Here is a 26,034-nt window from a genome sequence, read left to right as displayed (position 1 = left end):
CTTGTGTTTGATGGGGAAACATTAAGTAAAGGGTACACTATGCCTTGTGTTGGTTGGGGAAACATTTAGTAAAGGGTACACTATGCCTTGTGTTGGTTGGGGAAACATTAAGTAAATGGTACATTATGCCTTGTGTTGGTTTGGGGAAACATTAAGTAAATGGTACACTATGCCTTGTGTTGGTCGGGGAAACATTAAGTAAATGGTACACTATGCCTTGTGTTTGATGGGGAAACATTAAGTAAAGGGTACACTATGCCTTGTGTTGGTTGGGGAAACATTAAGTAAATGGTACACTATGCCTTGTGTTGGTTTGGGGAAACATTAAGTAAATGGTACACTATGCCTTGTGTTTGATGGGGAAACATTAAGTAAATGGTACACTATGCCTTGTGTTTGATGGGAAAACATTAAGTAAATGGTACACTATGCCTTGTGTTGGTTGGGGAAACATTAAGTAAATGGTACACTATGCCTTGTGTTGGTTTGGGGAAACATTAAGTATATAGTACACTATGCATTGTGTTGGCTTGGGGAATCATTAAGTATATGGTACACTATGCCTTGTGTTGGTTTGGGGAAACATTAAGTATATGGTACATTATGCCTTGTGTTGGTTGGGGAAACATTAAGTAAATGGTACACTATGCCTTGGGTTGATTTGGGGAAACATTAAGTATATAGTACACTATGCCTTGTGTTGGTTGGGGAAACATTAAGTAAATGGTACACTATGCCTTGTGTTGGTTTGGGGAAACATTAAGTATATGGTACATTATGCCTTGTGTTGGTTGGGGAAACATTAAGTATATGGTACACTATGCCTTGTGTTGGCTTAAGGGAAACATTAAGTATATAGTACACCATGCCTTGTGTTGGCTTGGGGAATCATTAAGTATATGGTACATTATGCCTTGTGTTCGATGGGGAAACATTAAGTAAATGGTACACTATGCCTTGTGTTGGTTTGGGGAAACATTAAGTAAATGGTACACTATGCCTTGTGTTGGTTTGGGGAAACATTAAGTAAATAGTACACTATGCCTTGTGTTTGATGGGGAAACATTAAGTAAATGGTACACTATGCCTTGTGTTGGTTGGGGAAACATTAAGTAAAGGGTACACTATGCCTTGTGTTGGTTGAGGATATATTTAGTAAATGGCACACTATGCATTGTGTTGGTTGGGGAAACATTACGTAAATGGTACACTATGCCTTGTGTTGGTTTGGGGAAACATTAAGTAAGTGGTGCACTATGCTTTGTGTTGGTTGGGGAAACATTAAGTATATGGTACACTATGCCTTGTGTTTGATGGGGAAACAGTAAGTATATGGTACACTATGCCTTGTGTTGGTTTGGGGAAACATTTAGTAAATGGTACACAATACCTTGTGTTGGTTGGGGGAAACATTAAGTATATGGTACACAATGCCTTGTGTTGGTTTGGGGAAACATTAAGTATATGGTAAACTATGCCTTGTGTTGGTTGGGGAAACATTAAGTATATGGTACATTATGCCTTGTGTTTGATGGGGAAACATTAAGTATATGATACATTATGCCTTGTGTTGGTTTGGGGAAACATTAAGTATATGGTACACTATGCCTTGTGTTGGTTTGGGGAAACATTAAGTATATGGTACATTATGCCTTGTGTTGGTTTGGGGAAACATTAAGTATATGGTACACAATGCCTTGTGTTGGTTTGGGGAAACATTAAGTATATGGTACATTATGCCTTGTGTTGGTTTGGGGAAACATTAAGTTAATAGTACACTATGCCTTGTGTTTGATGGGGAAACATTAAGTATATGGTACACTATGCCTTGTGTTGGTTTGGGGAAACATTAAGTATATGGTACATTATGCCTTGTGTTGGTTGGGAAAACATAAAGTAAATGGTACACTATGCCTTGTGTTGGTTTGGGGAAACATTAAGTATATAGTACACTATGCCTTGTGTTGGTTGGGGAAACATTAAGTAAATGGTACACTATGCCTTGTGTTGGTTTGGGAAAACATTAAGTATATGGTACATTATGCCTTTAGTTGGTTGGGGAAACATTAAGTAAATGGTACATTATGCCTTGTGTTGGTTTGGGGAAACATTAAGTAAATGGTACACTATGCCTTGTGTTGGTTTGGGAAAACATTAAGTAAATGGTACACTATGCCTTGTGTTGGCTTGGGGAATCATTAAGTAAATAGTACACTATGCCTTGTGTTTGATGGGGAACATTAAGTAAATGGTACACTATGCCTTGTGTTGGTTGGGGAAACATTAAGTAAAGGGTACACTATGCCTTGTGTTGGTTGGGGAAACATTAAGTAAATGGTACACTATGCCTTGTGTTGGTTTGGGGAAACATTAAGTATATGGTACATTATGCCTTGTGTTTGATGGGGAAACATTAAGTAAATGGTACTCTATGCCTTGTGTTGGTTTGGGGAAACATTAAGTATATGGTACACTATGCCTTGTGTTTGATGGGGAAACATTTCGTAAATTGTACACAATGCCTTGTGTTGGTTGAGGATATATTTAGTAAATGGCACACTATGCATTGTGTTGGTTGGGGAAACATTACGTAAATGGTACACTATGCCTTGTGTTGGTTTGGGGAAACATTAAGTAAGTGGTGCACTATGCTTTGTGTTGGTTGGGGAAACATTAAGTATATGGTACACTATGCCTTGTGTTTGATGGGGAAACAGTAAGTATATGGTACACTATGCCTTGTGTTGGTTTGGGGAAACATTTAGTAAATGGTACACAATGCCTTGTGTTGGTTGGGGGAAACATTAAGTATATGGTACACAATGCCTTGTGTTGGTTTGGGGAAACATTAAGTATATGGTACACTATGCCTTGTGTTGGTTGGGGTAACATTAAATATATGGTACATTATGCCTTGTGTTTGATGGGGAAACATTAAGTATATGGTACATTATGCCTTGTGTTGGTTTGGGGAAACATTAAGTATATGGTGTACTATGCCTTGTGTTGGTTGGGGAAACATTAAGTATATGGTACATTATGCCTTGTGTTGGTTTGGGGAAACATTAAGTATATGGTGTACTATGCCTTGTGTTGGTTTGGGGAAACATTAAGTATATGGTACACTATGCCTTGTGTTGGTTGGGGAAACATTAAGTATATGGTGTACTATGCCTTGTGTTGGTTTGGGGAAACATTAAGTATATGGTACACTATGCCTTGTGTTGGTTGGGGAAACATTAAGTATATGGTACACTATGCCTTGTGTTGGTTGGGGAAACATTGAGTAAATGGTACACTATGCCTTGTGTTGGTTTGAGGAAACATTAAGTATATGGTACACTATGCCTTGTGTTGGTTTGGGGAAACATTAAGTATATGGTACACAATGCCTTGTGTTGGTTTGGGGAAACATTAAGTATATGGTACATTATGCCTTGTGTTGGTTTGGGGAAACATTAAGTATATGGTACGCTATGCCTTGTGTTGGTTGGGGAAACATTAAGTCTATGGTACACTATGCCTTGTGTTGGTTGGGGAAACATTGAGTAAATGGTACACTATGCCTTGTGTTGGTTGGGGAAACATTGAGTAAATGGTACACTATGCCTTGTGTTGGTTTGAGGAAACATTAAGTATATGGTACACTATGCCTTGTGTTGGTTTGAGGAAACATTAAGTATATGGTACACTATGCCTTGTGTTGGTTTGAGGAAACATTAAGTATATGGTACACTATGCCTTGTGTTGGTTTGGGGAAACATTAAGTATATGGTACATTATGCCTTGTGTTGGTTTTGGGAATCAATAAGTATATGGTACACTATGCCTTGTGTTGGTTTGGGGAAACATTAAGTATATGGTACACTATGCCTTGTGTTGGTTTTGGGAAACATTAAGTATATGGTACATTATGCCTTGTGTTTGATGGGGAAACATTAAGTATATGATGTACTATGCCTTGTGTTGGTTGGGGAAACATTAAGTATATGGTACATTATGCCTTGTGTTGGTTTGGGGAAACATTAAGTATATGGTTCACTATGCCTTGTGTTGGTTTGAGGAAACATTAAGTATATGGTACACTATGCCTTGTGTTGGTTTGAGGAAACATTAAGTATATGGTACACAATGCCTTGTGTTGGTTTGGGGAAACATTAAGTATATGGTACATTATGCCTTGTGTTGGTTTTGGGAATCATTAAGTAAATAGTACACTATGCCTTGTGTTGGTTATGGGAATCATTAAGTAAATAGTACACTATGCCTTGTGTTTGATGGGGAAACATTAAGTATATGGTACACTATGCCTTGTGTTGGTTTGGGGAAACATTAAGTATATGGTACACAATGCCTTGTGTTGGTTGGGTAAACATTTAGTAAATGGTACACTATGCCTTGTGTTGGTTGGGGAAACATTAAGTATATGGTACACTATGCCTTGTGTTGGTTTGGGGAAACATTAAGTATATGGTACACTATGCCTTGTGTTGGTTGGGTAAACATTAAGTAAATGGTACACTATGCCTTGTGTTGGTTTGGGGAAACATAAGTATATAGTACACTATGCCTTGTGTTGGTTTGGGGAATCATTAAGTATATGGTACATTATGCCTTGTGTTCGATGGGGAAACATTAAGTAAATGGTACACTATGCCTTGTGTTGGTTTGGGAAAACATTAAGTAAATGGTACACTATGCCTTGTGTTGGCTTGGGGAATCATTAAGTATATGGTACACTATGCGTTGTGTTTGATGGGGAACATTAAGTAAATGGTACACTATGTCTTGTGTTGGTTGGGGAAACATTAAGTATATGGTACACTATGCCTTGTGTTGGTTGGGGAAACATTAAGTAAATGGTACACTATGCCTTGTGTTGGTTTGGGGAAACATTAAGTATATGGTACACTATGCCTTGTGTTTGATGGGGAAACATTAAGTAAATGGTACTCTATGCCTTGTGTTGGTTTGGGGAAACATTAAGTATATGGTACACTATGCCTTGTGTTGGTTGGCGAAACATTTAGTAAATTGTACACAATGCCTTGTGTTGGTTGAGGATATATTTAGTAAATGGCACACTATGCATTGTGTTGGTTGGGGAAACATTACGTAAATGGTACACTATGCCTTGTGTTGGTTTGGGGAAACATTAAGTAAGTGGTACACTATGCTTTGTGTTGGTTGGGGAAACATTAAGTATATGGTACACTATGCCTTGTGTTTGATGGGGAAGCAGTAAGTATATGGTACACTATGCCTTGTGTTGGTTTGGAGAAACATTTAGTAAATGGTACACAATGCCTTGTGTTGGTTGGGGGAAACATTAAGTATATGGTACACAATGCCTTGTGTTGGTTTGGGGAAACATTAAGTATATGGTACACTATGCCTTGTGTTGGTTGGGGTAACATTAAGTATATGGTACATTATGCCTTGTGTTTGATGGGGAAACATTAAGTATATGGTACATTATGCCTTGTGTTGGTTTGGATAAACATTAAGTATATGGTGTACTATGCCTTGTGTTGGTTGGGGAAACATTAAGTATATGGTACATTATGCCTTGTGTTGGTTTGGGGAAACATTAAAATATCGTGTACTATGCCTTGTGTTGGTTTGGGGAAACATTAAGTATATGGTACACTATGCCTTGTGTTGGTTGGGGAAACATTAAGTATATGGTACACTATGCCTTGTGTTGGTTTGGGGAAACATTGAGTAAATGGTACACTATGCCTTGTGTTTGTCTGAGGAAACATTAAGTATATGGTACACTATGCCTTGTGTTGGTTTGGGGAAATATTAAGTATATGGTACACAATGCCTTGTGTTGGTTTGGGGAAACATTAAGTATATGGTACATTATGCCTTGTGTTGGTTTGGGGAAACATTAAGTATATGGTACACTATGCCTTGTGTTGGTTGGGGAAACATTAAGTATATGGTACACTATGCCTTGTGTTGGTTGGGGAAACATTGAGTAAATGGTACACTATGCCTTGTGTTGGTTGGGGAAACATTGAGTAAATGGTACACTATGCCTTGTGTTGGTTTGAGGAAACATTAAGTATATGGTACACTATGCCTTGTGTTGGTTTGAGGAAACATTAAGTATATGGTACACTATGCCTTGTGTTGGTTTGAGGAAACATTAAGTATATGGTACACTATGCCTTGTGTTGGTTTGAGGAAACATTAAGTATATGGTACACTATGCCTTGTGTTGGTTTGAGGAAACATTAAATATATGGTACACTATGCCTTGTGTTGGTTTGGGGAAACATTAAGTATATGGTACACAATGCCTTGTGTTGGTTTGGGGAAACATTAAGTATATGGTACATTATGCCTTGTGTTGGTTTTGGGAATCAATAAGTAAATAGTACACTATGCCTTGTGTTTGATGGGGAAACATTAAGTATATGGTACACTATGCCTTGTGTTGGTTTTGGGAAACATTAAGTATATGGTACACTATGCCTTGTGTTGGTTGGGGAAACATTAAGTATATGGTACACTATGCCTTGTGTTTGATGGGGAAACATTAAGTATATGGTACATTATGCCTTGCGTTGGTTTGGGGAAACATTAAGTATATGGTACACTATGCCTTGTGTTGGTTTGAGGAAACATTAAGTATATGGTACACTATGCCTTGTGTTGGTTTGGGGAAACATTAAGTATATGGTACACAATGCCTTGTGTTGGTTTGGGGAAACATTAAGTATATGGTACATTATGCCTTGTGTTGGTTTTGGGAATCATTAAGTAAATATTACACTATGCCTTGTGTTGGTTGGGGGAAACATTAAGTATATGGTACACTATGCCTTGTGTTGGTTTGGGGAAACATTAAGTATATGGTACATTATGCCTTGTGTTGGTTTTGGGAATCAATAAGTAAATAGTACACTATGCCTTGTGTTTGATGGGGAAACATTAAGTATATGGTACACTATGCCTTGTGTTGGTTTTGGGAAACATTAAGTATATGGTACATTATGCCTTGTGTTTGATGGGGAAACATTAAGTATATGATGTACTATGCCTTGTGTTGGTTGGGGAAACATTAAGTATATGGTACATTATGCCTTGTGTTGGTTTGGGGAAACATTAAGTATATGGTACACTATGCCTTGTGTTGGTTTGAGGAAACATTAAGTATATGGTACACTATGCCTTGTGTTGGTTTGAGGAAACATTAAGTATATGGTACACTATGCCTTGTGTTGGTTTGGGGAAACATTAAGTATATGGTACACAATGCCTTGTGTTGGTTTGGGGAAACATTAAGTATATGGTACATTATGCCTTGTGTTGGTTTTGGGAATCATTAAGTAAATAGTACACTATGCCTTGTGTTTGATGGGGAAACATTAAGTATATGGTACACAATGCCTTGTGTTGGTTGGGTAAACATTTAGTAAATGGTACACTATGCCTTGTGTTGGTTGGGGAAACATTAAGTATATGGTACACTATGCCTTGTGTTGGTTTGGGGAAACATTAAGTATATGGTACACTATGCCTTGTGTTGGTTGGGTAAACATTTAGTAAATGGTACACTATGCCTTGTGTTGTTCTGGGAAACATTAAGTATATGGTACATTATGCCTTGTGTTGGTTGGGGAAACATTAAGTAAATGGTACACTATGCCTTGTGTTGGTTTGGGGAAACATTAAGTATATGGTACACTATGCCTTGTGTTGGTTTGGGGAAACATTAAGTATATGGTACACTATGCCTTGTGTTGGTTGGGGAAACATTAAGTATATGGTACACTATGCCTTGTGTTGGTTGGGGAATTATTAAGTATATGATACATTATGCCTTGTGTTGGTTGGGGAAACATGAAGTAAATGGTACACTATGCCTTGTGTTGGTTTGGGGAAACATTAAGTATATGGTACATTATGCCTTGTGTTTGATGGGGAAACATTAAGTAAATGGTACACTATGCCTTGTGTTGGTTTGGGGAAACATTAAGTATATGGTACACTATGCCTTGTGTTGGTTGGCGAAACATTTAGTAAATTGTACACAATGCCTTGTGTTGGTTGAGGATATATTTAGTAAATGGCACACTATGCATTGTGTTGGTTGGGGAAACATTACGTAAATGGTACACTATGCCTTGTGTTGGTTTGGGGAAACATTAAGTAAGTGGTGCACTATGCTTTGTGTTGGTTGGGAAAACATTAAGTATATGGTACACTATGCCTTGTGTTTGATGGGGAAACAGTAAGTATATGGTACACTATGCCTTGTGTTGGTTTGGGGAAACATTTAGTAAAAGGTACACAATGCCTTGTGTTGGTTGGGGGAAACATTAAGTATATGGTACACAATGCCTTGTGTTGGTTTGGGGAACATTAAGTATATGGTACACTATGCCTTGTGTTGGTTGGGGAAACATTAAGTATATGGTACATTATGCCTTGTGTTTGATGGGGAAACATTAAGTATATGATACATTATGCCTTGTGTTGGTTTGGGGAAACATTAAGTATATGGTACACTATGCCTTGTGTTGGTTGGGGAAACATTAAGTATATGGTACATTATGCCTTGTGTTGGTTTGGGGAAACATTAAGTATATGGTACACTATGCCTTGTGTTGGTTTGAGGAAACAGTAAGTATATGGTACACTATGCCTTGTGTTGGTTTGGGGAAACATTTAGTAAATGGTACACAATGCCTTGTGTTGGTTGGGGGAAACATTAAGTATATGGTACACAATGCCTTGTGTTGGTTTGGGGAACATTAAGTATATGGTACACTATGCCTTGTGTTGGTTGGGGAAACATTAAGTATATGGTACATTATGCCTTGTGTTTGATGGGGAAACATTAAGTATATGATACATTATTCCTTGTGTTGGTTTGGGGAAACATTAAGTATATGGTACACTATGCCTTGTGTTGGTTGGGGAAACATTAAGTATATGGTACACAATGCCTTGTGTTGGTTGGGGAAACATTAAGTATATGGTACACAATGCCTTGTGTTGGTTGGGGAAACATAAAGTATATGGTACACTATGCCTTGTGTTGGTTGGGGAAACATTAAGTATATGGTACACTATGCCTTGTGTTGGTTTGGGGAAACATTAAGTATATGGTACACAATGCCTTGTGTTTGATGGGGAAACATTAGGTATATGGTGTACTATGCCTTGTGTTGGTTTGGGGAAACATTAAGTATATGGTACACTATGCTTTGTGTTGGTTTGGGGAAACATTAAGTATATGGTACACAATGCCTTGTGTTGGTTTGGGGAAACATTAAGTATATGGTACATTATGCCTTGTGTTGGTTTTGGGAATCATTAAGTAAATAGTACACTATGCCTTGTGTTGGATGGGGAAACATTAAGTATATGGTGTACTATGCCTTGTGTTGGTTTGGGGAAACATTAAGTATATGGTACACTATGCCTTGTGTTGATTTGGGGAAACATTAAGTATATGGTACACAATGCCTTGTGTTGGTTTGGGGAAACATTAAGTATATGGTACATTATGCCTTGTGTTGGTTTTGGGAATCATTAAGTAAATAGTACACTATGCCTTGTGTTTGATGGGGAAACATTAAGTATATGGTACACTATGCCTTGTGTTGGTTTGGGGAAACATTAAGTATATGGTACACTATGCCTTGTGTTGGTTGGGGCAACATTAAGTATATGGTACATTATGCCTTGTGTTTGATGGGGAAACATTAAGTATATGATACATTATGCCTTGTGTTGGTTTGGGGAAACATTAAGTAGATGGTGTACTATGCCTTGTGTTGGTTTGGGGAAATATTAAGTATATGGTACACTATGCCTTGTGTTTGATGGGGAAACATTAAGTATATGGTACACTATGCCTTGTGTTGGTTTGGGGAAACATTAAGTATATGGTACACAATGCCTTGTGTTGGTTGGGTAAACATTTAGTAAATGGTACACTATGCCTTGTGTTGTTCTGGGAAACATTAAGTATATGGTACACTATGCCTTGTGTTGGTTTGGGGAAACATTAAGTATATGGTACACTATGCCTTGTGTTGGTTTGGGGAAACATTAAGTATATGGTACACTATGCCTTGTGTTGGTTGGGGAAACATTAAGTATATGGTACACTATGCCTTGTGTTGGTTGGGGAAACATTAAGTATATGGTACACTATGCCTTGTGTTAGTTTGGGGAAACATTAAGTATATGGTACATTATGCCTTGTGTTTGATGGGGAAACATTAAGTATATGGTACACTATGCCTTGTGTTGGTTTGGGGAAACTTTAAGTATATGGTACATTATGCCTTGTGTTGGTTGGGGAAACATTAAGTATATGGTACACTATGCCTTGTGTTGGTTGGGGAAACATTAAGTATATGGTACACTATGCCTTGTGTTGGTTTGGGGAAACATTAAGTATATGGTACATTATGTCTTGTGTTGGTTTGGGGAAATATTAAGTATATGGTACATTATGCCTTGTGTTTGATGGGGAAACATTAAGTATATGGTACACTATGCCTTGTGTTGGTTGGGGAAACATTAAGTATATGGTACATTATGCCTTGTGTTGGTTTGGGGAAACATTAAGTATATGGTACACTATGCCTTGTGTTGGTTGGGGAAACATTAAGTATATGGTACACTATGCCTTGTGTTGGTTTGGGGAAACATTAAGTATATGGTACACTATGCCTTGTGTTGGTTTGGGGAAACATTAAGTATATGGTACATTATGCCTTGTGTTGGTTTGGGGAAACATTAAGTATATGGTACATTATGCCTTGTGTTTGATGGGGAAACATTAAGTATATGGTACACTATGCCTTGTGTTGGTTGGGGAAACATTAAGTATATGGTACATTATGCCTTGTGTTTGATGGGGAAACATTAAGTATATGGTACACTATGCCTTGTGTTGGTTTGGGGAAACATTAAGTATATGGTACATTATGCCTTTTGTTTGATGGGGAAACATTAAGTATATGTTACACTATGCCTTGTGTTGGTTGGGGAAACATTAAGTATATGGTACATTATGCCTTGTGTTGGTTGGGGAAACATTAAGTATATGGTACATTATGCCTTGTGTTTGATGGGGAAACATTAAGTATATGGTACACTATGCCTTGTGTTGGTTTGGGGAAACATTAAGTAAATGGTACATTATGCCTTGTGTTCGTTTGGGGAAACATTAAGTATATGGTACATTATACCTTGTGTTTGATGGGGAAACATTAAGTATATGGTACACTATGCCTTGTTTTGGTTGGGGAAACATTAAGTATATGGTACATTATGCCTTGTGTTGGTTGGGGAAACATTAAGTATATGGTACATTATGCCTTGTGTTTGATGGGGAAACATTAAGTATATGGTACACTATGCCTTGTGTAGGATTGGGGAAATATTAAGTATATGGTACACTATGCCTTGTGTTGGTTGGGGAATCATTAAGTATATGGTACACTATGCCTTGTGTTGGTTTGGGGAAACATTAAGTATATGGTACACTATGCCTTGTGTTGGTTGGGGAAACATTATGTAAATGGTACACTATGCCTTGTGTTGGTTGGGGAAACATTAAGTATATGGTACACTATGCCTTGTGTTGGTTGGGGAAACATTAAGTATATGGTACACTATGCCTTGTGTTGGTTGGGGAAACATTAAGTATATAGTACACTATGCCTTGTGTTGGTTGGGGAAACATTAAGTATATAGTACACTATGCCTTGTGTTGGTTTGGGGAAACATTAAGTATATGGTACATTATGCCTTGTGTTTGATGGGGAAACATTAAGTATATGGTACACTATGCCTTGTGTTGGTTTGGGGAAACATTAAGTATATGGTACACTATGCCTTGTGTTGGTTGGGGAAACATTAAGTATATGGTACATTATGCCTTGTGTTTGATGGGGAAACATTAAGTATATGGTACACTATGCCTTGTGTTGGTTGGGGAAACATTAAGTATATTGTACACTATGCCTTGTGTTGGTTGGGGAAGCATTAAGTATATGGTACACTATGCCTTGTGTTAGTTTGGGGAAACATTAAGTATATGGTACATTATGCCTTGTGTTTGATGGGGAAACATTAAGTATATGGTACACTTGCCTTGTGTTGGTTTGGGGAAACATTAAGTATATGGTACATTATGCCTTGTGTTGGTTGGGGAAACATTAAGTATGTGGTACACTATGCCTTGTGTTGGTTGGGGAAACATTAAGTATATGGTACATTATGCCTTGTGTTTGATGGGGAAACATTAAGTATATGGTACACTATGCCTTGTGTTGGTTGGGGAAACATTAAGTATATGGTACACTATGCCTTGTGTTGGTTGGGGAAGCATTAAGTATATGGTACACTCTGCCTTGTGTTAGTTTGGGGAAACATGAAGTATATGGTACATTATGCCTTGTGTTTGATGGGGAAACATTAAGTATATGGTACACTATGCCTTGTGTTGGTTTGGGGAAACATTAAGTATATGGTACATTATGCCTTGTGTTGGTTGGGGAAACATTAAGTATATGGTACACTATGCCTTGTGTTGGTTGGGGAAACATTAAGTATATGGTACACTATGCCTTGTGTTGGTTGGGGAAACATTAAATATATGGTACATTATGTCTTGTGTTGGTTTGAGTAAATATTAAGTATATGGTACACTATGCCTTGTGTTGGTTGGGGAAACATTAAGTATATGGTACATTATGCCTTGTGTTGGTTTGGGGAAACATTAAGTATATGGTACATTATGCCTTGTGTTTGATGGGGAAACATTAAGTATATGGTACACTATGCCTTGTGTTGGTTGGGGAAACATTAAGTATATGGTACACTATGCCTTGTGTTGGTTGGGGAAACATTAAGTATATAGTACACTATGCCTTGTGTTGGTTTGGGGAAACATTAAGTATATGGTACACTATGCCTTGTGTTGGTTGGGGAAACATTAAGTATATGGTACACTATGCCTTGTGTTGGTTTGGGGAAACATTAAGTATATGGTACATTATGCCTTGTGTTTGATGGGGAAACATTAAGTATATGGTACACTATGCCTTGTGTTGGTTTGGGGAAACATTAAGTATATGGTACACTATGCCTTGTGTTGGTTGGGGAATCATTAAGTATATGGTACACTATGCCTTGTGTTGGTTTGGGGAAACATTAAGTATATGGTACATTATGCCTTGTGTTTGATGGGGAAACATTAAGTATATGGTACACTATGCCTTGTGTTGCTTGGGGAAACATTAAGTATATGGTACATTATGCCTTGTGTTGGTTGGGGAAACATTAAGTATATGGTACATTATGCCTTGTGTTTGATGGGGAAACATTAAGTATATGGTACACTATGCCTTGTGTAGGTTTGGGGAAATATTAAGTATATGATACACTATGCCTTGTGTTGGTTGGGGAATCATTAAGTATATGGTACACTATGCCTTGTGTTGGTTGGGGAAACATTAAGTATATGGTACACTATGCCTTGTGTTGGTTGGGGAAACATTATGTAAATGGTACACTATGCCTTGTGTTGGTTGGGGAAACATTAAGTATATGTTACACTATGCCTTGTGTTGGTTGGGGAAACATTAAGTATATGGTACACTATGCCTTGTGTTGGTTGGGGAAACATTAAGTATATAGTACACTATGCCTTGTGTTGGTTTGGGGAAACATTAAGTATATGGTACACTATGCCTTGTGTTGGTTGGGGAAACATTAAGTATATGGTACACTATGCCTTGTGTTGGTTTGGGGAAACATTAAGTATATGGTACATTATGCCTTGTGTTTGATGGGGAAACATTAAGTATATGGTACACTATGCCTTGTGTTGGTTTGGGGAAACATTAAGTATGTGGTACACTATGCCTTGTGTTGGTTGGGGAATCATTAAGTATATGGTACACTATGCCTTGTGTTGGTTGGGGAAACATTAAGTATATGGTACACTATGCCTTGTGTTGGTTAGGGAAATATTATGTAAAAAGTACACTATGCCTTGTGTTGGTTGGGGAAACATTAAGTATATGGTACACTATGCCTTGTGTTGGTTGGGGAAACATTAAGTATATGGTAAACTATGCCTTGTGTTGGTTTGGGGAAACATTAAGTATATAGTACACTATGCCTTGTGTTGGTTTGGGGAAACATTAAGTATATGGTACACTATGCCTTGTGTTGGTTGGGGAAACATTAAGTATATGGTACACTATGCCTTGTGTTGGTTGGGGAAACATTATGTAAATGGTACACTATGCCTTGTGTTGGTTGTAGAAACATTAAGTATATGGTACACTATGCCTTGTGTTGGTTGGGGAAACATTATGTAAATGGTACACTATGCCTTGTGTTGGTTTGGGGAAACATTAAGTATATGGTACACTATGCCTTGTGTTGGTTGGGGAAACATTAAGTATATGGTACACTATGCCTTGTGTTGGTTGGGGAAACATTAAGTATATGGTACACTATGCCTTGTGTTGGTTGGGGAAACATTAAGTATATGGTACACTATGCCTTGTGTTGGTTGGGGAAACATTAAGTATATGGTACACTATGCCATGTGTTGGTTGGGGAAACATTATGTAAATGTTACACTATGCCTTGTGTTGGTTGGGGAAACATTAAATATATGGTACACTAAGCCTTGTGTTGGTTTGGGGAAACATTAAGTATATGGTACACTATGCCTTGTGTTGGTTGGGGAAACATTATGTAAATGGTACACTATGCCTTGTGTTGGTTGGGGAAACATTAAGTATATGGTACACTATGCCTTGTGTTGGTTGGGGAAATATTATGTAAATGGTACACTATGCCTTGTGTTGGTTGGGGAAACATTAAGTATATGGTACACTATGCCTTGTGTTGGTTGGGGAAACATTAAGTATATAGTACACTATGCCTTGTGTTTGATGGGGAAACATTAAGTATATGGTACACTATGCCTTGTGTTGGTTTGGGGAAACATTAAGTATATGGTACACTATGCCTTGTGTTGGTTGGGGAAACATTAAGTATATGGTACACTATGCCTTGTGTTGGTTGGGGAAACATTATGTAAATGGTACACTATGCCTTGTGTTGGTTGGGGAAACATTAAGTAAATGGTACACTATGCCTTGTGTTGGTTGGGGAAACATTAAGTATATGGTACACTATGCCTTGTGTTGGTTGGGGAAACATTTAGTAAATGGTACACAATGCCTTGTGTTGGTTGAGGAAACATTTAGTAAATGGCACACTATGCATTGTGTTGGTTGGGGAAACATTAAGTAAATGATACAATATGCCTTGTGTTGGTTGGGGAAACATTAAGTAAATGATACACTATGCCTTCTGTTGGTTGGGGAATCATTAAGTAAGTGGTGCACTATGCTTTGTGTTGGTTGGGGAAACATTAAGTAAAGGGTACGCCATGCCTTGAGTCTAAACGGAATCGATTCAAATGATTTTAATTATAGAAATACATTTCGACCATTATTATCAAAACAAAATATAAAATTAAACGTATGACATGCAGGCATATTACCAATTAAACAATTACTTTATCAGATTAATTTGATTACAAACAGGGGAAAAATAAACTATTTTCTAAAGTGGGCTGGAATTTAATCTGCTCATGTCTCCCATGCTTTTGATAAGAAGGCTCGTTTAACCTCTAATGAAATTATATAGTTTTGCATCGAACGAATTTGTAAACGGGAGACGATTGTTGCATGTTGGCACACTTGTTAACAGCCATCCGAGTGGGTAATAGATTTTAGACTGGAATCGTGCTCCATCATCCCATTCGGGAACAAAAATTGAAAATGTGAAGGCGCCTCAAAGTATTTTTTAAATATTTAAATATTTAAAAAATATAAAAACATACAAACAATCGTGTAACAAGGCCCCGTCATTATCTGAAAGTTATCGAACAGTTATTCTATTCAATAGTTGGCCTTGCTTTGCGTCTCTTCAACCCCAATAGAAGTTGACGATACATACAATATACATTATTGTTAATACGTATTTGCCATGTTTAATCGCGAATCACAACCCTCAGCCTCTTCCTTCATCCTGCAAAACTCGTAAGCTGGTTAAACCCCATCGAACCCCTGATTGTACTCACAGTTCTCAGGTGGTAACGATGAATGATAAAGATAATTTAAAATGTTGTTTGTTTTGCGATGTGTAGGGTTTCATTGAGAGTCTTGTTACTAGGTTTTTAGTCCTCCAAACGAGGTTATAATCGAATGGTTGGCTACTTGGCTATCTTAGTGTTAAGTTCATAAACTAGTAGAACAGTTTAATTTTGACATAATGGTATCTATCATAGCAAACTATTAGTAAACATAACAGGAATTATTTATACAATATCCATGCATTTAATTCTTCTTTTGTAAATGCAATCAAAGCATTTACAAAATAAATACACCAACTTTAAGAAGGAGGTACACTTCAGCAGCTTGCCCCAATTTCTCGAAACTTCTTTAAGCTTAACAGGCTTAAGTCGCTTATTTCAATTAGCCAAAATACATACTGAAAATGGATTTAGATAAATGAAAAATGGTTTATTCTGATGATCATACAGATTATAACTACATAATTTCTAAACATTCTTGAAGAAGTAATTATTACACATCTTAATGAACAACAAAAATAGTGAGATTAGCTTAATCCTGTTATAAGAGACTTAAGAAGTTTTGAGAAATTGGGGCCTGGTGCTTTGATTAGCATCAATAATTCTATGAGAAAGCGTGCCTATGATAGGCATTTACGGCATTTAATGAATATCATATTATGTAAATAAATATTTACAAAATAATCCGAAAAGACTCCGTACTAGTATTGAAAGCAAAAGCTTCTTGTTTTTCATACACCACTTGTTTCAAAATTGCATGTCCACTAATAATTGTTCTGAACGTGTATAAAAATACAATGCATATGAATATTAATTTCAGAATTACATTAGTACCTTAACATTAAATTGGACGCGGTTTTGTCATAGAAAGAAGAAGCATTATGAACAACATTTATTTTGCGCCAAAATAACGCATATATTTGTTAATCTGGATACAATTCATGCTTTTTGGTGTGTCTTTAGCATTAAAAATCAAATGAGTTTAACATAATATGCCTTCAAATTAAACCAATAACTTGTATTAACCAATAATGGATATTTATGATCAATCTTAATTAAACAAAAACTATTGAAAAAAAACTACTTAGGGTATATAATGGTCGCTCTCATTTCATGATTTAGATTTTGCTGACAAAACCAGAACCCCCTGTGTATCTCTGTTCAATTGGCTTGCCGGCGAAATGATAAAAAATATATATCCTTACTCTGCGAGGTAATTTAAAATTTACTTCGTTTTAACATTCGCTTAGATTGTTTGTGTGTGTACTAAACGATCATCTGAAACAATTTCCGCATAGCCTGCCAGCAAGAGTGACTCAACACGCAATACACTATTTATACATTTGTTAAATAAATAACTACATGCTTTGTTTGCTATATTTTTGAAAATTTAAGTTTGCATACTGTTATAGGCATACACAGCACATTCATATATAAACAAATATTGTTGGAGCAGTCGCCTCATTAACAGATTATTATTTTTCTCCTTCAATATGTTTGCATAAATACATATTTAGAACGTTTCAGTTTCTCTTTTTAAAGCAGATATGTATATGATGAATAATCATCTAGGGATCAGGAATTGTGTGTTTGTTCTTAACTGTAAGTGTGTATATACTTATACCAAAATAATTTCACATTTGATAAGAAAAGGGGTGTAACAGAAACATTATTTACGTTTACATCGCTGCTACATTTACCTCCCCGTAGTACTGAATACTTGATTAAGAACAAAATGAACAGAGGCAGCTATATCTTATTTCACTTTATCATAACATTACGTGACCTGCAAAATACGATACGTTTTAAAATACCCCGTATCAAGATCAGGTAAAACCCCTCTACATCCAAGCGTTAAACTACGAACCAGGAAGTTTAACGAACAAGAAAAATTATGAACCATAGAAAATGTTCATTCATTTCTTTTTTTGCACATGGAATAACCTGATGCATTGATCTAGAATGGTAAGATTGCATTCCTTTTATTGGGCGAACTCGTGTTTATGTGTTTTTATTTTGGTGTAACTATTTAGCGGATTAATTGATATATCAAGCGTCTGTTGTTCGCATCTATAGCCGGCTGAAACTTAGTTATCAATACTTTTATGGAGCGGAAGTAAAAATCATTTTAAAAAGAATATGATTTTATATTCACAATCATTATAAAACACTTCAAAGCTGTATTTTTCAACGGTTTTTCAATAATTTCAATTTTCTAATTACGTAAATTTCGTCAAACGATAGTATAATATCTGGTTTAATCAGTATTGAATTTGAAATATACAACGCAACAAATAGTATATAAAAAAGGATTGGGGTGAAAACCATAAGCTTATATGGAACCCCTTTCCTTAGAATCGTTAATGGGTTGTATATCAGCAATATAATTTATTCAGATTTTCTTTTTGTTTCATAAATGTTTTTGAAAAACAGACGTACTATTCATGGTTCCTCTACCTCGGTAAACAATTATTTCAAAACTCAATCTAGAGCTATCACAGAAGTGTTAAAAAACCCAGACGCCATCTGGAAAATCATATCCAAATTTTATTATTAGTCAATGGCAATAAGTATTGCTACACAAAGTGAAACATCAACTAAAGGAGACAAAATATGAATCGGTGACTCGACGGAACGGTTATGTAGCTCCTCATTATTAATAATAATTAAAGTCGGGCATATTAAGTTAGAAAGTACGTATGTATCACAGAAAAATGAATATTTGTTTAATAATAATGGAGATATAACATCATTAAACGTAATAATGGCAGTCATCTATTGTAGGCCGTCGTGGAAGTTATTGCCGTGTGTGCCGTGCTTTCAACTATTGCAGTATCTGCTCATGTCTGCACCCCCAGTAAACTATCGGACAGAGCCTTCGATCAGTGTGGACAAACGGGGTTCGCGATGAAGTGTAACGGAAGTAAACTACATTTCATTCCTAGCGAATATCCTATCCCGTCACCGCCTCTGTCAGGGCCAGCATGTGTTCTTGACCTCAGCGATAACAACATAAATGTTGTGGGAAATGAAACGTTCACAGAAGCCAAAAAACATGAATTCAACTGAGATTTCGTATCTGAATAAAAATCATATTTGCAGTCTAGAAGGTAACGCATTTGTTGGACTATCGAATTTAAAGTATTTAAACTTGTCACATAACAACTTGTTGTGGAAGGACAGCTTCGCCCCAGGAGTCTTTGCGCCACTGATTAACTTAGAAAACATAAATCTAAAGTGCAATAGGTTCGACACGTTTGATGGTCTAGAGAAAGAACTGAAACTGATGAGATTAGAGGGTTTATTTATTACACCAAGCAATTACACAAATAGTTATTCATTCGGGGAAGGCTTTCGAAAAATTCACTTAAAGTCTTTGTACTTGTCATCGACACCTGAATGTAATTGCTATTTAAAGGAGAAAGACAACAATTCATTTCGAAATCTTTTACATATTGAGAAACTTTATGTGCGTGATTGTCACATTGCAAGCATAACTGAAGACGCATTGAAACCACTTAACAAAACCCTCCAAGTCTTAGATATATCAGGTAATTCATACCTGACCTTCAAGGGCATGAATAAAGTACTAAGTGGTCTTATCAATTCAACATCACTAAAGGAGTTGTATGTGAATCGCATACATGTTCCTTACAACCTTGGCATAGAAATAACGTCAGATGACCTAAAAAGTCTAAATACGTTACACAGTCTGGAGAAACTTTTTATGGATTTAAACACAATAGAAGTGTTTAACGAGACAATATTATACCCAAACGTTATATTTCCTCCATCTTTAAAACTTCTCACGCTGGCAGGCAACAGACTCACACTTGGAAAATACGTTGATTACTTATATATGGCAAGAAATTTAACAACTTTAGATATATTCAGACAATATTTTGGCTTTGATCCATTCATGTTTAGACATCATGATGTTCTACCCCACATCACAAGTGAAACGCCACCGGCAGTGGTTTGTGATGAAAAAATAAACCAGCTTATGTCAGAAAAGAATCAGTGGACGATATCAACGGGGGATATATTTGTGATTTTGTTTTGCAGAAAATGCTTATACCCACCGCCGAAATCAAACACATAAATCGAGGTGATTGGGCAGCATTGTTTGCCAACTTCCAAAACGCTTTCGAGGTCAATTGCACGTGTACTCTTTCACTAGCCAGGAAATTGACATGTCTACCAGAACAGCTATTGCACGTGCAATGGTCTAGGAGTTATTTGTACGGTGCGATACCTCCAGTGTTATTATGTGGAGCGAAAAATGTTGAATTTTTGGATTTATCATACAACTTCCTGTCATCCTGGACAGGACCGGTGTTTGGTTTGCATCAATTAAAGACGTTGGATATGTCCGAAAATAATTGCGCAAATATTTCAAGACTCTTCTTTTTTGGACTTCAGAATCTAGAAGTACTAAACCTCACAGGAAATATGCTACAAGAAACATTTTACCCTAATAGTGCAGATGCAAGTGTTATGTTTGGAAATCAAAAGAAAATGAAAATTTTGAACTTGTCAGCCATCAAAGTAAGCAGTTTGCATCAAGATTTGTTGAGTTCGATGGTTGAACTTGAATGCTTAAATCTTTCCGATAATCACATACATACATGGAACTTAAAATTGAATAGCTATTGTTTCCATTACCTCGATTAAACATCCAACAGACTATCTAGTTTGCCGGAAGACCTCATGGCTTTTTTGGACCAAATTGCAATGTCTGAATGTATTAAAAGCAAAGGTGGAAATGTTACAGTTCATATGTCGCAAAACCCTCTTGAGTGAACAACTTCCATTTTGGCAATGGATTGTTACCACTAGTGTTAGTGTCCAGGTTAGAAATATTGATAGTTGTATGCTCAATGGAAAGGTCAAACCAATTACAACTGTTGTTGACGTTCACAATCTTGTGAAGCTGCTTGAAAATGATATTTGCAATGACCGACCATGGAGAACTTGGGAAAATGCTGGTGTAAGTTTGCTTATAGGAGTTATTGTTACAATAACATTAGGAACAGCTACATATAAAAATCGATGGAATATCAGATATGTTATATACAGTAGAGGACGGAGATATCCTCATGAAGGGTTTGAACATATATTTTCGCATGATGCGATGATATCTTATTCCAAAGGCAGAGCAAGCTTCATGGTACCTTGCTCAGAACAGCGACACCAACTTGACTTCTGGATAGCTGATAGGAACTCCCAAGCAGGCGTGTCTGTCGCGGAGAATATCACACATGCAATTTGTACAAGCCGGAAAGCGGTGTTGCTTGTTGACAGCGAATATCTGTCTGATTCTTGGTGTGACTTTGATATGAACATGGTTCTAGTAGTCGTTGGAAACCAAACGTAATATGATAATTGTTGTGTTGATGAAAAATATTCTGATGAATACTGTACCTGTCCCTTTGTACGTCTTCTTAAGACTGAGTGATCGCTGGAGTACCCGGACCAACAACAAGATATAGAAACGTTTTTGACGAATCTAGCCGAAGAGATAAAATCTTAAAAATGATATGTGCGTTAGGTGGCATTCTACCAAACTCACATACGCCTATGCCGGAAATATTAATATTGTTGACAACATACTAGTTATGCATAATTCTAAAAGAATTATTACCCTCGTCATATATTGTTAACAATTGTCTGTACATACATATACTAAATTTAGTTCTGATCTACTTCTGTAACATATACAAGTTCTATTGACAAGCCTGGGGTTTAAGAACTCATGTTCTTTGTGTGATATTCTAACAACAAAGTTCAAAGCGGCTCTATTCGTGAACGTATTTGACCAATGAAGAGCAATGGTGGATTTGCATGTTCGGTGGCATTATGAAATGAAAGGAACTTTTCAAAATTGTTCGAGAGGTTTGAAAGAAGATGTCGATTAAAATGGTTGTTAACGGACAGATGAAATGTGATCACAATACTCGATGGCAATGTCTATATGTCTGTTACAGCATGTACTCAAACAAACACATCGAATCTGTAGCTTTGGCTAAACTGTTTTATTTTTTTTTTCAGAAATCATGTGGATTAAGCCGTGTATTTCGCGTATAGGCAGCTACGCGCCTGGTTTCTACCTACCAAACAGACTTGGCTGTTAAGTTATCAACTTTCATCACAATCAAGCAAATTATTCTTTATATATGTTTTATTAGACACATCTTGCAATATAAGTTTAAGCAATATTACAACACAACTACATTAACAACAAACATGAAATGGTTATAGTGACTACTGACTTGGACACAATGTACAGAGAGAGCAAATAATTCATTTCCTTATTGATAAAAGCTAGTTAAAAAGGTAACAAATCACAAAGTTCGAATATAGCTAATTTAGAAGTCAATACATCACTATAAGTTCCAATAGAGCTCTATAATGAAGTTTAAAAAATGCTTAAATTTGCTGAAAAGCATCAGTAACACTTGCTTCTTTAAAGGGCGCCTCTTTTAAACATGGATCTTCAAATTATTTTGCTTTTGCTCTATAGTAATTTAAAGCTGCACTCTTACAGAGTGAATGTCTGGTAAACAGTGATATAAGACTGCTAACAAAAGATTCGAATGTAGTTTTTCATGTTTTTGTCAGAAAATTGATGTTTTATGGTAATATTTGAATGTAGCTTTTCATATTTATGTTAGAAAATTGATGTTTTATAGCAAAATGCATTATTAACGCTTATTTTTTTAAGATTTTGGCGTTCCTTCTTACAATTGAGATTTGTTCTATTGTATGTTACCTTTATATTGATAACTGAATTGAAGGCTTTAAAGCCAACATGAGCGTATTCTGAGACAAAACCCCCAAACAGTTCATATCATTATCAAACTGTGAGAGTGCAGCTCTAAAGCCAAACTGGTAATACAAATTGAAAGCAATTATCCTGTAAAAACAATAGCATTATGTGCTCCCTCCTAAAATGTTACAAAATGGTCTGAGAAACTAAACATTTCCTATCCCTATATTGAGCTGAGGTGAAATACATACATGTATTTACCTACAAAGCATTATTCCTAGATAAGATTTCTTGCATTTCTAAAGATACTATTTCAGCAACTGTAAGTATCTTTTACTGAGAAAGTACACACAGCTGGACAAAATCCCAACTCTTGCAAAGATAAAGACAGCAGATTGTCATTATATAAGTCATTGTTTCCAGGTTGTAGCGATATCATGTTAAAATTGTTAACAGCACAATGTAACATCTCCACTGAGCCCAGATCTAGGCGATGGGATAGGAGATAGTGCCGGTGTGTCTCACTCTGTGGAACTGCAGCCCACAACCCTTCATTTCAATACGTATGACCGCCACGGATACTGGTGTTGCCATCCATCACTTCCCTGCAATGATATACAAAAAACTGATTTTAAAGGTTTATTTTAACCTAGCTACAACTATACATTCATTTTAAATCTATTAATTAATGCACAATGTGCACATGGGCTTGTAGCATCTGCATTATAATAAATGTTTTGAAAATATTTATTGATATTCAACTTTTCAGCAAAAGCTGGGGTATGTGCCTGCATAGTTGAGTGGTTTATCCATTTTTCTAATAATTTACTGGTTTCCGAAGAAGACTCGAATCAAATTTGGGATCAGTCTCTTTAGTTACTTATTTCCTATTTTTTTTTCTACAATTATGATATCAAACATTGAAATATATATGTGAATGTGATACAGGTTAATGTAAGCATAATAATATTAATTATTTTCAGTTTCAGGAAATATATTTTTTATCACAAAACATGACCAAGTCCCTTTAAGAGCATTTTGGCAATTGCAAAAGAAAATGAGATGGCACTCATTTCTGTAAACATGCATAAAAAACAAAACATTAAGTTAAACTACAAAATGAATTAATCATAGGTGTTCATCACATTGCTTGGATACAGTAATACATTTTTTTATTTTTTATTATCAGTATTTTTTTTTTTTTATCAAAATAGTGAATATATGTCATTTAAAAATATATTCCACAAATTTCCATGAAAGAAAATTAGTACAATATATAAATAAATAAAATGTTCCTTAAAAAATATACATATGTAAATGAACCAAACGCATGTATACACACAAAATACATGCATGTTTCTACAATTATATAGATTATTATTTAACACGGCGTATTGGTAAACAGCTCTTTTTTATAAATAAAACATTTTGCACTTCTTACCTGTGAAACGTTTTTGCGATGAGATCGCTGTCAATGAAACAAGTCAATCCTCTGGTGCATATTAAGCCACTTTCCGTTGTCTCATGAAATTACATATTCGGCTTTGATGGTATGTGTAATTCCAGAACCAGTCTGACCCGAAATAAGCACGCTCAAGTCCCTCAAAGCGGAATTTAATGTCAAAGACTTTTTTGTGATTAACACTTTCGGTCCAAATATTACATTTGTTGACACATGTACGCGAAATGTCTCGCGGAGTTCATGGACCAATGAAATGAGCCGTTAAAAAACCTTACTCTGAAACCGGAAGTCAAGGGTGGTAGAAAATCTATGTAAAACAGACAAATGGGAATAAAGTCAAAAAAAATGTATGATAAGCAAATTTCTTCGTGGGCTTAGGTGGAGTGTTCGGAAGATAGAAACCATATCCTTAAATTCCGAAGACTGTTAATCTGCAGAAGTTCTTTTGAACTGAGTAATAAGATGATTACGTGACTCGAGTAGAGAAACCATTTTAGTATATTATACAGTACAAAGTGCATATTTTTAAAAATAATATTTTTCAATATTTTTTCACATATTCGGTAAAATAATTTTTAGTAAGGAATTATAAGATTTGTTTTTGATTTTTAAAAAAAATTGATTAAGTTTGAAAATCCGGTGCCAGTCGTACGGACCGGCCAAAAATATAATATGAACCGCTGACGTCATTAAACTGGCTTTTAATCAAAGTATAGTGATATACGGACCGATCGAGTTCATATATACAAAGAAGGGACACATTTATGTGAGGTATAATATTAAGTGTTTAGAGCATATTAAATATATAAATATATGTAACAACTTTGTACTATAAATAATTATGAGCAGATCACCTACTGCATATACAGTCCATTTCTTGTAACAAATTATTTTAACTTTTAATTTAGCGTATAGTAAAATATACTTTTTGTACATACTGTTGTTGCTTACCTCAACATCTGTTGAAACTCCACACCATGTCAGTTTTGTGAAATCTATTCTTAATCATCATAAGTATCTCGGCTTTTATTACACTCAAAGGTTTTTCTACAATCGACACATCATTTCTTTTTGTTAATTATTACTTCTCTCATTTCTGGTTTGAAATTACTTAAAAAGCCGCAAGCGTTTATTTATACGGACATTTAACCGAGCACATCACTCCTCAGCCGCGACTCTATTTAGGATTCTGTGGGACTTGCCTTTGATACAGGAATCAGTGATATATATAATCATAACTGGTGATTTTAACTTCAACTCAATCTCTTCAAGACGCATTCAAACTTTATGTTCGCTTTATAGACTATCGCAAGTTATAACCGAGCTTTTTTATGGGAAGTATTTTGAAAGGTCTGAAATAGAATGAAAAACGATTCATTACAGGGATACAAACGAACGGCAAAATTGGTATTCGAATAGTCCGTAATTCTTTTAATCGAATATTTGAATACCAAAATGGACCTTTTAGAACTTGCAGTAAACATAGGTTATGAAGACAACGACAAGTGTTCAAACACAATAATAATGCATGTAATAATATATACACAAGCTTATATAAAGCTGAAAATGCGTTCAAGATATGATGGCAAAACATGTCAATTTCAACAAATTTATAGACGATTTGTCGCTACTTTT

At 36.0% G+C, this 26,034-nt stretch overlaps 1 protein-coding gene across 2 annotated transcripts; it reads left to right on the top strand.

Annotated features, from left to right (window-relative positions):
* The first annotated feature begins 18,035 nt into the window (after window positions 1–18,035).
* LOC128244581 (vasorin-like) lies at window positions 18,036–22,791 on the top strand. 2 transcript variants are annotated; one of them, XR_008262953.1, is made up of 3 exons: window positions 18,036–18,133; window positions 18,953–21,158; window positions 22,220–22,791. XR_008262953.1 is itself a non-coding variant. In XM_052962572.1 (2 exons), the coding sequence occupies exon 2, from the start codon at window positions 19,185–19,187 to the stop codon at window positions 20,268–20,270; it is 1,086 nt and encodes a 361-aa protein (XP_052818532.1). In that variant the 5' UTR covers window positions 18,036–18,133; window positions 18,953–19,184; the 3' UTR covers window positions 20,271–22,198. The 2 variants fall into 2 exon arrangements, 1 of the variants encoding a protein (XP_052818532.1); XM_052962572.1 differs by lacking the exon at window positions 22,220–22,791 and having other exon boundaries at window positions 18,953–22,198.
* Window positions 22,792–26,034: the final 3,243 nt, after the last annotated feature.

Source organism: Mya arenaria, chromosome 8, assembly GCF_026914265.1.
Source record: "Mya arenaria isolate MELC-2E11 chromosome 8, ASM2691426v1".
NCBI lineage: Eukaryota > Metazoa > Mollusca > Bivalvia > Myida > Myidae > Mya > Mya arenaria.
Note: the sequence above shows the minus strand (reverse complement) of the source record. Positions and strands in the feature narration are given on the sequence as shown.

Coding starts and splice junctions, on each gene's coding strand:
- LOC128244581 (XM_052962572.1), top strand. CDS start 19,185: ATGTTGTGGGAAATGAAACGTTCACAGAAGCCAAAAAACATGAATTCA.